The 12,834-nt window shown below is 58.7% G+C and overlaps 1 protein-coding gene across 1 annotated transcript; it reads left to right on the top strand.

Moving 5' to 3' along the window:
* Positions 1-8,894: 8,894 nt before the first annotated feature.
* Positions 8,895-10,952, top strand: SPPL2C (signal peptide peptidase like 2C). The gene has a single exon (XM_026513218.2). It carries the CDS (start codon positions 8,895-8,897, stop codon positions 10,950-10,952), a length of 2,058 nt encoding a protein of 685 aa, XP_026369003.2.
* Positions 10,953-12,834: the final 1,882 nt, after the last annotated feature.

The raw sequence follows: 12,834 nt of genomic DNA, 5'->3' as shown, positions 1-12,834 counted from the left end.
GCTGGAGGGCCAGCGACTGGAAGATGGTCTCCAGGCTCAGCCAGCTGCCCTGTCCGTGGAGGGGACCAGCTCCTTCCCACACTCTGTATCCCCAGAAGCTGCTGGCACTGACAGCCTGGCTCCCCGCCCCCCTGACCCCCGGCTGAGCAGGAGTTCGAGGCCTGTGAGAGCAGCCGCAGTCCGGGCCACGGGATGAATGGGAAATAATCTCTAGGATCGGTCTGGGTCCAGGGCCTCTGGCTCCCCCATATCCCAGTCCTCCCTGGAGATGGAATGAAAATGGAGTGGAAATGGCCAACTGAAAATCCAAAGCAGCACATGGGTCCCTCCAAGAGGTGTCTTCTCTCAGAGCACAAGATGGCCAGCCCACCGGAGACCTGGGGCCTGTCCGCAGCAACTGGGGTGGGGAGGGGCGCCAATGGCTGCCCAAGGGGCATCATGGGAAACTCTGGTGACAGCATCCCAACCACCGTGATTATGCCTCCAGTTGTTGGCAACGCCTTCCAATGCCAGTGGGAACCAAGGCCGGGTTGCCAGAACCCCCACGCAATGTCGTCAGACAATAAGCCACACTACAAGAAATTCTCCCAAGCCACCACAATTTCATCTGTGGTATGGCCGTCAGAAATGCCCTGTCTCGCTGCCTTGCACCCATGGACCTTTACTGCCCTGCAGTCCACGCAGGCTCCCCCTCCCTAACCACCCACCATATTCACACCCGGCTTTCTGTCACCTCCTGTCCCTGGCATCTCCCCCTGGGTAGGAAGATGGGGGTGGGAGGGAGATGGAGAGTCCTGTGAACAAGAACCAGGGTGTGCCCCAGACAAAGCCAGTCTCCCTTTCAGGGCACAGAGAATATTCGGGGCCATCCTGCCTGCTGGCTTCAGTGGTCTGGCCTCCGGGTCAGCCTCTCTGCTGCTCGCAGGGAGTTTGTGGCCCCTGGATGGCCTCTGGGGCAGCACGATTAGCTAAGTGAAGATAGGAGAAGCGGAAGGGCACTTGGTCCCTCTCTGCCTGAGTGTTCTGGAGCCGGGCCTTCGGAGATAAGGTGTCAGCTCTGAGGGGCCAGCTTCCGTGAATAATAATATTTATCTTTTCCACTAGCATTTGTGAAGGTCTGGACTGTGCAGGGCTGGGTGGGGAGGGCACAGCAGACAAAGGGAGGCCACTTTTCAGTCTTTGGGGCCAGCGTGTGGCTGGGAAAACTGACACCACTCACACTCATCAGGGAGGGGTACAAGGGGAGCCGTGGGGGCATGGGTCTGTGGACCCAGCTGGCAAGGATGGCTCTTAGAAGGGGAGAGTCATGGGGAGAGAAGGGCCACAGGTGAACAGTGCTGGCCAAGGACACTGTGGATGGGACGGGAGCCATGGGGACCACTTGAGGCAAGGAGTGGCAATGGGACCAGACGGGAATGTGTCCCAGCCCCAAGGGAGGGGCCGAGCTGGAAGCAGGAAGTAGAGTTAGGGAGGCCTTGACAGTGTCTCGGCTTGATATCCCCAGAAACAGACCCAGAGACAAGGTTTCCAGAATCAATTCAGGGAGAGGGAGCACAGGAAGTGGGTGGGAGGCAGCGGGAGTGGGGGATTCCCACCCCACAGCCAGCACTGGAGGCGGCTGGAGCATCATCCTACCGCAGAACTTGGGGACCCTGAGTGGGGCACACCCTGCCTTCAGCCCACCCCAGGGGCCACAAGGAAGGAAGGCTGCTGGGGGATGGGGGGAGGCGGGAATCCCCCCGCACTTCCCCCAGCCACACGGGCCACAAGACCAAGAAGGAACGCCCGGGCCCAGCAGTGTGTCACCTGCACGGCACCAGCCCGCACCAGCTCCCAGGGCAGGAGAGGGCGAGGGACACAGAAACTCCGCCCTGGCACACAGGGACAGGGCAGCCTGGCTCTCGCTCCTGGGTCTTGGACCAGGGACGCGGGGAGGGGACCAAAGGCACCAGGACAGAGATAGGCTGACAGACTCCAGAACAACTGGGGGGTGAGGGACGAGTCCCAGAGAGGGACATGTCGACCAGGAGGGACCAGAAGTGCCCACGATTGAGGCATCTTTCTCCACTCTGCCTTTCCCCCAGAGAAGTGAGGAAGCAAGGCTTCCCCTGCGCAAGGTGGGGTGTGGGGACGGGGGCTCCCCAAGGATGGAGGAGTCTGGAAGGAGTAGGGGGCACATCGGAAGGAGGTTGCCTGGACAAGAGGTCCTGGGGGGGCCGAGCTGCGGTGCTGCCCCCTTTCCTGCTGGTGCCTCCCGGTGGCTTTAGCGGCTGGGCCCCCTCCAAGCACCCACTACGCCCTCAACTCCGTCAGGCCCCAGAGCAGCACCCCCGAGATCAGAGCCCGGAGCCACTGCGAAGCCCGGAGCCGCCAGGTCTGGAAGACACCTCCAAGATGAGGCTGACCATCGTGAGAAAAGCTGCTGGGGGGCCCCGAGCGGGCAGGAGCTGGTCCAGAGGAGCCTCAGGACGCCTCCCATTCACAGACTGAAGGGAGGACGGGCTGCTTCAGGAACATCGGGGCCCCCATGCCACAGGCAGGCGCCCAGAGCTTAACCCTTCCACAGCCCACGGCTCAGGGACCAGGGTGAAGACAGGCCCCCAGATAGGGTTTCTGAGGGTCATTGTGCCCTGAGGTTCAGCTTGTGGGCTGGGTGGGGAGCAGTCCCTTGGGGGTCAGTGGGGGTGTGATGAGCGGACGGGGGAGAGGCCCGGCAGCTGCAGGGTAGGGGTCGCTGCAGGACAGACCCCTCCCTCAAGCCTGAGAGAGCTCTTCTCCAAGCCGCACTCAGAGGCGGCAGTCTCCGGAGTACCCCACCCGAGCATTTCTCCCTGGGACCGTCCTTCATGGGCACAGATGCCCAGTGGTGGACAAACTGCCCTGTGGGGTTTTGGTTTTCCGGTTCGGACCCCTCCACCTCTGAGTGTGACAGCACGGCCCCGGCCCTGGGGTCCTCAGCTTCCCCTGCAGGCCTCCTCAGTCCTGCTGCCGCTACTGGGTCAGATGCCCTGGGATAGGGCTGGGGAGGGAGTCAGATGTGGGCAAAACACGTGCTAGGAAGGAAAGCAGGTTTTAGAAACCAGATAATAATACCTTAATTGTGGGCATTTGAAAACTGCTTTGCAATCGGCAAAATCCTTTATAACATTTATTATCTAATCCTCAAGTAACTCACGAAGGCAGGAGCCACCCCATTTCACAGCCAAAGAAACTGGTGACTCCTCTGAGATCGAAGGTCCAGGGCTCTTTCCACCCACTCAGTGGACTGCAGTCACAAGGCTTGGGTTTCAGGAGGCCAGGCCAGTCCGCGCAGCTCGGGGCGGGGGGAGGGTGGGGGGCAGCAGGAGGCCTCAGGGCTTCAAATGATCTGGTTGGGGACGTGTCCCGGGTGAAGATGGGACCAGCCCAAAGATGGCAAGGCCAGTGTCCCATTGCTGAGCTCAGCTGGGTGGGAACAGTGAGGGTTCTGTGTGCCCGTCCTGATTCCCAGCACACTCTCCCGACCTCCGCAACATCCTCCACTCCTCCACTCCTTAAAATGATACTTAACTGCAAAGAGTGCAGTCCAGGACACCAGAAGCTTCTGTGGGTCTCCCTGCACACACCCAGGCTCTGCTCAGCCCAGGCAGGGGCTCAGCAGCCTCCAGCTCAAGGGTTTCTCAGGATCATCTCACAGAGCCCCCTGACTTCAAACTCAACTGCCCACCCTCAGTCTAAAGAAAACGGGGGCTGGTTTCTGCATTTCAACACCAGCAACACTATCAATGATTGAGCGCTTACGAGGTGCCAGGCACAGCCAAGCCCCTCACCTACTCTTCATACCACCCCGTGAGCCAGGGGCATTTAACAGATGGGAAAGGGAGTGCAGAGAGGGTACAAGGTCTGCCCCCGGGCACCCAGCAGGGGCATGGCTGGATGTGAGTCCAGGCTGGCCTTACTCAGCCTCTACCGTGTTTAACCCTATGCAGCAAGAATTCTTTGTAGGATGCCCCTCTCTGCCCCACTGCTCTCTCCAGTGCTCTCCCTAGAGAAATTCCTCAGTTTCCCTAGTTTGTAGACAAACAGCACGCAGAGATAAAGCTAGATGTAGCAGTCGGCACCTGCAAAGCATGGGTGTCAGGGAGCCCACTCCTGAGCCCGGCCCAGCCTCCAGGCAGGCCACAGGCTGCCAGCCTCCGCGTGTCCCAGGCCTGTCGCTGTTTCATGCCAGAGCCCTGCCTCCTATCCCTCCCTTGTACAGCCCGCCAACCTCTGCAGACCCAGCTGCTCAGGCTTGGGCTCAAGACAGGCCTACACCAAAGTTCTACGTGTGTTGGAAACATCGATGAGATCATCGTTTGGAGATAACTCCAGAGACCACCTTCGGCCACCAGACTGCCACCCACTGCCTCTGCCCCCCGAGGGGTCCTGGACAGATGACTGCTGCCCAGCCCCATTGCCCACGGGGCCAAGGCAGGTGGGGGCAGAAGCAGGGGTGGGTTCTGTGAGCTCACTGTACCAAGAGGAGACTGGGAGAGTGGAGCGGGCACCCAGCTAGGGCGGGGGACCACGTGGAAGTCCTCTCGCCTTCATTGCTGGGGTAGCCAGGGAGGGAGCAGATGGCGATCCAGTCCCTTCTTAGTGTCTGCACCGTGTCTAGAATATGCATCTAGGACAGCAGTGGGCCGGGAAGTGAGGGCAGTGAGTGGGCCGGGTAAGCTGGGCGCCCTCCCCATGCTTCCTGAGCTGCCACACTGCGCTAAGGTCTGCTCTGCGAAGTCAGCTGTTCTTGCTGTCCGAGTGATAAAGATAAATGCTCCAGGTATCCCCCAGGTCCCCAAACAGAAGGCAGAGACATTGCCCCTGGCCTGCCTGGGACAGTGACCCTGAGAGCCCAGGCCATAGCTAAGAGGAGCAGCAGGGAGGGAGCAGAAGCTGCAGGTACAGGGGGAGGCCCTTCAGGAAAGGGATGGAATCTGGAGAGAGGGCTGGGCGTGCTGCAGAGTCTTGGAGGTGATGGCGCCCTCCAGGGCATTGCGCAGGGCACCCCCTGCAAACAGCCACAGAGAAGAGCAGCTCCAGGGCCCTGGGGGTGAAGGGGTGCATGGGGGGGGGGGGTCTGGGGAAGCAGTGATTGGATAGACACCCAAAAGCCTTCAGTGAGCCAGGTCTCAGGAAGAGCCTCACAGGGAATGAGCCTAAAGAGAATTCCTTGAGCCAGGACACCAGGAATCCAAGAGTAGATCAGGGAGGAAGGGCGGGAACAGGCTTTTTGGGGGAGCCTGTGTTTCTGAACCCCAAATAGGGGCATAGAGTGGTCTAGTTCCAGAACTTTTCATCATCCTAATGGAAACCCCATTCCCATTAAGCTGTCACTCCCCACTCCACCTTCCTAGTCTCCGGGCACCACGAACCTGCTTTCTGTCTCTGCAGCTTTCCCTATCCTGGATATTTCATAAAAGTAGAACCATACAACATTTGTCCTTTTATGTCTGGTTTCTTTCACTTAGCACAATGTTTTCAAGATTCATCCACATCATAGCAGGTGTCAGAACTTTGTTCCTTTTTATGGCTGAACGATATTCCGTCATAGAGAGGGACCACACTCTCCACTCATCCGTTGAAGGCATTTGGGTTCTTTCCACCTAGTCCATGTTATTGTGAATAGTGCTGCTGTGAACATTCACGTACAAGTTCTTTTTTTTTTTTTTTTGAACACCTGTTTTCAATCCCTTTGTTATGTACCCCGGGGCGGGGGGAATTGCTGGGTCATATGGTAACTCTACGCTTCACTTACTGAGGACCCGCCAAACGGCTTTCTATGGGCGGCGGCACCATTCCACACTCCCACCGGCAACGTAGGAGAGTTCCAATTTCTCCACATCTTCACCAGAACTTGTTGCAACCTGTATTTTTAACCATAACCACCTCGCTGGGTGTGCTGGTCGGTTTTTGAGAGACCCAAGACCCCTGTGTTGGGAGAGTGGGGCCCAGAGCGAGGGTCTAAGCTGAACATCAGCGGGGGCCCAGACAGTTTTATGACCACAGCACTCAGGAAGGGGCTGGCTGGCCGCCCTGCCGTGCTCAGATCTAGGTGCTGGAATACAGAGAGGTCCTGATTCCCTCTCTGCCCCTGACCATCGTGCCAGTCCTTGCCTGCAACAGGAGCCCATGGAAGGAGCGGCTGGCAGTCCTCCCCGGTCCAGGCCCTGCCACGTGTCCCCGCACCAGCTGGGGGTTCGCTCACCAGTCTGCTGGCTCTGTTCCCTAATGTATTTCTGACAGTTACCTTGTCATTGCAATTACTGTTTGTAATTGAATTAAATGTTATAGCCATGGATGAAACAGAATTGCACAAACAAGGAGAAATGTTGTCTCTTCTGAAAACTCAGTTGAAAGACACCATCTGAGTCACACAAACAATTAGCAGTCAACGCAGGTGGGGGTGAGACAAATGGAAATACCTGGGCGGGAAGAGATTGGCAGAGTCCACGTGGTTCTGGTTGCCAACCACTTCGCAAGGTCCTTGAAGCTTGCGCTTCACCCCCCAAAAGAACCCAAAGCTGGATGTTGGGGATGGTGTCTCATCAGCGTGGGTTTTACAAGGAAGGCTACTCGGAACTCCAGGGGAGGGACCCCTAATCGAAGCAGACCCTTTAAGGTGATCAGTGAGTGGATGCTCTGTGGAATTGAAAATCAAATGTGTTTTACAGGTTGAATTGTGTTCCCCAGAATAAAATGTTGGAGTTCTAAACCCCAGGACCTGTAAAGGGGACGTTATTTGGAAATGGGATCTTTGCAGACGTAATCACGTTAAGATGACGTCACTGGTTGGGCCCCAATGCAGTATGAGGAGAGGGCCCCGTGACAGCAGAGGCAGAGATGCGAGTGATGTGGCTGCCAGCCACCGCCCAGATGAGGAAGGGGTGAGGGAGGACATGGGCAAGGGTCCCACCCAGAGTCTCGGAGGGAGCATGGCCCTGCCGACACCTTGATTCTGGACTTTATCTCGGTCAGCGTGGGCTGTATAACAAATAGACCGGGGGCTTAAACAACGAGTACAGTTTCGCACAGCTCCAAGAGGTTGGGAAGTGTGAGAGCAAGGTGCTGGCTGAGTGCATTCCTCGTGAGAGCTCTCTTCCTGGTTTGCAGACAGCTGCCATCAGGCTGGATTGTCACGAGTTGGAGAGGGAGATCACCTCTCCGGTGTCTATAAGGAAACCAATCCCATTCCTGAGGGCTCCACCGTCATGACACTATTACCTTCCAAAGGTCTCACCTCCAAATACCAGATGTAAAGTATGGAGGTGACTTTCCAAAGAGTCCCCTCTTTAACCGATTTTTTTCAACACACCCCTCTGCTAGCCAGTCCTAGGCATCTGGGACAAGTGGGCCAGCCACTGTCACCTGTGCAGAGCACAGCAGGGTTAGCTAGAAGCTTCTCTGCCCGACAGCCTGGGTTTCAGTCTCATCTCTACCATTCATGTGTCACCTTGGAAAAGTCTCTTCACTGCCAGGGGCCTCAGTCTCTTCTACTGAAAAGCAAGGTCATTCACGTACACATCCCACACGTAATTTCTGAGTAGCATTTTCTAGTCCAGAATCTAAGAGCAGCAGAGAGATAGATAAGGTCTCTATCCTCATGGAACTCGAGCAAGGAGACACAGAAAATAAAGAAACACATAAACAAAGACCTGAGTTATGATCATGAATGCTAAGAAGGGGGCCTGTTTGCTCCTGGCCATGATGGTGGAGAGAACATGGGGGCACAGGCCTAAAAGATGAGAACAGCAGCAGGCAAGACCTCCGGGCAGGGGGCAAAGCTGCATGGCCAGGAAGCCTTCTGCAGTCAAGGAGCCAGCAGCTCCCTGGACAGAGCGAGGCCTAAGGGAGGGGTCAGTGTGGGAGCTGGATGTGAGGACTGGGGCAGGGGCCTGTGGGGTGGGCTTCTCTGAGCTCAGGTGTTCAGGTAAGGTCAAGCTGCTGTAACAAAGAGACCCACAATGAGCCAAGGGCTTAAGGAAGATAATGTATCCAAGAGTCTATAGTGAGCATCCCATACCACTGCTCTGTGCAGACATCCAGGGTCCTGCTTCCTTTCCTTCCTCTCTTTCCATCCCTTAGGACAATGTCCTCCTCACCACAGTCAATGGCCTTCCCATGACTGGCTTGTGAGAAGGGAAGAGGCAAACAAGGAACCTCGTGGTCTCTATCCAGGCTCCTGAGGGGCTCACATCATTTCTGCTCAATTCCATTGGCAAGGACTTGACCATATGGCCATTCCTAACTCCAAGGGAAGCTAGAAATGAAATTCTGGTCATGTGTCACTAAAAAAAGCATGGATTTTGGAGAACGCCACACAGCCTTGGGCTAGCTGGGTATAGTAACACGGCCTGCAAGGACGTGACGAGTACAGATTAAGTATGTGGCATTTAGTAAGTGCTCAATAAAAGTTTGCAAGGTCACTGAGGTCAGGGCTCCCAGGGCCTCAGAAACCCTCTGGTCCAGTGTTCTCATGTCTTGGCGGCTGAAGAACCAGGTGCAGAAAGGAGAGGCATTTGCCCAGTTGCCCATTCTGTAAGGGCCAAAGTTGGCCCAGAATTCACGTCTGGGATCCTCAACCCCATCCTCTCACCTCTTATTTCAGATCACCTGATCCAGGGTCATCAGGAGCTGAGCAGAGAGTGGGGACCCAGGGGACCTTCTACGGGAGGCAGGGTTGGGGGACGGGCACCTAAGAAGGACGCTGTGCTCCAAAGCCGAGCCCCGGGCCCTGGCTGACCCGCTTTGTGACCAGGTAGGTGTGGCTCCAGTTTCCTAGATGGGAGGCAGGGCTGCTCTATGACAGAGGGCCACACCCAGCCCCCTGGGAGCAGCTGCCACGTTGGGGTGGCAGCGGCAGGCGGCTGAGGAGGATGGCGTTCCCGGGCTGCTTCTTCCTCCTCCTCCTCACCAGCACCGTGGCCCGGGGGGAGTACGGCGTGGTCCACGTGGTGTCAGAGAACTGGAGCAAGGACTACTGCATCCTGTTCAGCTCCGACTATGTCACCCTACCCCGGGACCTGCACCACGCCCCACTCCTGCCCCTGCATGATGGCACCCTGGCACCCTGGTGCCCAGGCCGGGACCCCTCGCCCCGGGCCCAGCCCAGCTCCGCCCGCCGGCGGCCCCTCCGCCACACCACCGCCATGGTCATGCGGGGCAACTGCAGCTTCTATGCGAAGGGCTGGCTGGCTCAGGACCAAGGTGCCCACGGGCTGCTCATCGTGAGCCGGGTCGGCGGCCAGCAGTGCTCGGACAGCTCCCCGGCCCCCCAGGACCCCCACCGGCCGCTGCCGGGCCTCACCATCCCCGTGGCCGTGCTCCGCTACGCCGACATGCTCGACATCCTCAGCCACACGCGCGGCAGCGCCGCGGTCCGCGTGGCCCTGTACGCGCCCCCCGAGCCCATCCTCGACTACAACATGGTGGTCATCTTCGTCCTGGCCGTGGGCACCGTGGCGGCCGGCGGCTACTGGGCCGGCCTGACCGAGGCCGACCGGCTGCAGCGGCGCCGGGCCCGACGAGGAGGGGGGCCGGGCGGGCGCCCTCAGCAGGCCGTGGTGGCGGCCCTGGGGGCGCAGGAGGAGGACGACGAGGACGCGCCGGTGGACTTCACGCCGGCCGTGACCGGGGCCGTGGTCGCCATGTCCTGTGCCATCATGCTGCTGCTCTACTTCTTCTACGACCGCTTCGTCTACGTCATGATCGCCATCTTCGGCCTGGGCGCGGGCACCGGCCTCTACAGCTGCCTGGCGCCCCTGGTGCGCCGCCTGCCCCTGCAGCCGTGGCCGTGGCCCGTGGCCGGCCGGCGGACCCGTCTGCAGCTGCCCCCGCTGCTGCTGGCCGGCCTGTGCGCCGTGGTGACCACCCTCTGGGTGGCCCACCGCAACGAGGACCGCTGGGCCTGGCTCCTGCAGGACACGCTGGGCGTGGCCTACTGCCTCTTCGTGCTGCGGCGGGTGCGGCTGCCCACACTCAGGAACTGCGCCTCTTTCCTGCTGGCCCTGCTGGCCTTCGATGTCTTCTTTGTCTTTGTCACGCCTCTCCTCACCAGGACCGGGGAGAGCATCATGGTGGAAGTCGCCTCTGGCCCCATGGATTCCTTGAGCCACGAGAGGCTACCCATGGTGCTCAAAGTGCCCCGGCTGAGCTTCTCAGCCTGGACGCTGTGCGACCAGCCCTTTTCCATCCTGGGCTTCGGTGACATCGTGGTCCCTGGCTTCCTGGTGGCGTACTGTCACCGCTTTGATGTGCAAATCCGCTCCCGCCAGGTCTACTTCGTGGCCTGCACCACAGCCTACGCCGTGGGCCTGCTGATCACCTTTGTCGCCATGGTCCTCATGCAGATGGGCCAGCCCGCCCTGCTGTACCTGGTGTCCAGCACCCTGCTCACCAGCCTGGCCGTGGCCGCCTGCCGCCAAGAGCTCACCCTCTTCTGGACTGGCCAGGGCAGAGCCAAGACACCCGCCCAACCCGTGGCCGGGCTCCGTGGCGCCCCTTCGTCTGGCTTGGAGAAGAAGCAGGAGGATACAGCAGACGTCCACACAGCCAGCAGGTCTGAGGGCGTCACCAGCCACCTGGCAGGTGACTTGGATGGCAACCTCGAGCAGGACACGGCCGAGACTGCCACCGTATCTGAGGATGAAGCCACTGGCCCGGATGGCCACAGTGACAGCTCCGAGGGCTGGAGCGATGCCAACCTGGACCCCGACAAACTGCCACATACCTCCCCGGGGGCCTCGGAGGAGCCCGTGCCACGGATGCCGACGGCCATGCTGAGACCAATGATGCCACTGATGCCACCGCCCTCAGAGCTGGGCCACGCCCAGGCCCCGGCCCAGGCTCACGATGCTGGCCTGCCCTGGACGGGGCTCCACAAGAGGAAGGGCTTGAAGGTAAAGAAGAGTATGTCAACCCAGGCTCCCTTGTGAACCAGAACCCTGACACGCGTGCCTCTGGGAGGGCTGGCAGAGTACGTCAGAGCACAGCCACATGTGGTCAAAAAGAAACAGGGCATTAAAGATATTCCAATCGACCCAGCAGAGTTTCGTTGTCTGTTGCGACCGGAAGAAAGCAGCGACCACAGAACAACTGCATGCGGGGCCCAGAGGGTTCTGAGGCTGGGTGCCAGCACCCTGTTGTGCAGAGTGGAGGCCCAGAGAGGGCACACGATGTGCACGAAGTTACTCAGCAAAGTCAGGAATTGCTCCCGGGGCTCAATGGAAACGACATCCCCCCTTCCCACCTGCCCACCTTCCATGCCGTAGCCCCAGCTCCTCAGCCTGACTGACGGGCCTGTCTTTTCCTCACGCTCAGGTCCAACAGAACCGTTACGGTTCCTCGATCACACCACATCCTCCCCCTCCCCTCTCTTTGCACACCCTTTTCCCTCTGGCTGGGATGCCCTTCTCGGCCCAGACAGAAATACCCTAACCCACTCTCAGACGCCCTTCCAGTGCCAGCTCACAGCCACCTTCCCCCAGACAGCCCTGCTCGAGGCATCCTACACAGCAGCACACACCCAGCATGTTCCTGTCCTCATCCGCCTGTTGCAGCCACAGACATTGAGTATGCGCCTGCTGTGTGCACCACGCTGTGGTGGGCACGGAAGGAGGTTGCCATCTAGCTGGGGAATCGTGGGAAGTTGAGAACAGACCAGAAACAACCCGAGAATCATCTCAAAGCAGGGAGGGAGAGATCGGAACCTGAGTGGAAGAATTTAGATCAGGGTTCTCGTTCCCACACTTCCTTCACTGATCCTGGACATGGACCATAGTCTCATCTCCAAAAGGGGACTTATCACACCGTGTCTACTGGAGGCAGGGGCATGGGCAAGATGACCTCTTGAGGACCCCATGGTTTTTTAGGCAGTATGGTGTGGTTATATGTTGCTTAACAAAGGAAACAAAGTCTGGAGTCAGGGAAGGCTTCCTGGAGGAAGCTCTGCTGGAGGTGAGGGGCTTATCTCCACAGAGGCAGTGTGGTACCGTGGTTAGGGCTCTTGAGCCGGCTGCCTACCGGAAATTCCCGCTCTACCGCTGACCTACAGTGTGTCACTGAGCAAGTGACAACCTCTCAGGGCCATCCTTTACTCATCTGTAAAAAGGGATAATAATAAAACCCCCACTTATCATAGGGTTTGGAGGAGGCTGGAATGAGGTGGCTGATTGACGCAATGCTTTATGAATGTTAATTCTGTTTCTATCACTCCCCTAAATCCAACTCCCACAAGGCCTCTGAGTCTCAGCCTCCCCCGCCAACCGCTCCATGCCCAGCATCCCTGCCCCTACCTCCTCTAGTCATCCCTCCCCCACACCCATCCTCCCCCCCACAGGGTTCTCCAGCCTGGAACTTTCGCCCCTTCCCACCCCCAGCATCGGGCCTGGCCAGCTCCTTCTCCTTCCAGCTCCAGCTCACATGCCGCCTCCTCAGGGAGGCCTTCCTTGATGACCCTTTCTAAAGTAGACCCCAGCCTCAGTCCCACAGTCGTACACCTGCTCGCTGGTTTTCTCACCTCCCCCAGTCCAGTGTCAGCTTCATGAGAGCAGGGGCCACCCTGTCTTATGCGTCTGTGGGGTTCCAGAGCCCAGAACAGGGCTGGGGTGTGTGATTTATGTTTTGTTGGAGGAATGAATGAATGAGGGGTTGATCCAACTTGAACTCTAGAGGAAAGGAGATGCCATGAAGAAGTCCTCACTGCCCAGGTCACCTTCCTGGGTTCCTGCAGGGCCTTGGGCTGTGCAGAGATGGGACACTGAGGGGCCGGCTGGGCCCTGCGTCGGAGGGTGAGGGGGCCAGTGTAGGGGACTGGCG

This window comes from Ursus arctos, unplaced genomic scaffold (assembly GCF_023065955.2).
Source record: "Ursus arctos isolate Adak ecotype North America unplaced genomic scaffold, UrsArc2.0 scaffold_24, whole genome shotgun sequence".
Lineage (NCBI taxonomy): Eukaryota > Metazoa > Chordata > Mammalia > Carnivora > Ursidae > Ursus > Ursus arctos.
The sequence above is the reverse complement of the archived record's forward strand: the minus strand, read 5'-3'. Positions and strand labels throughout refer to the sequence as shown.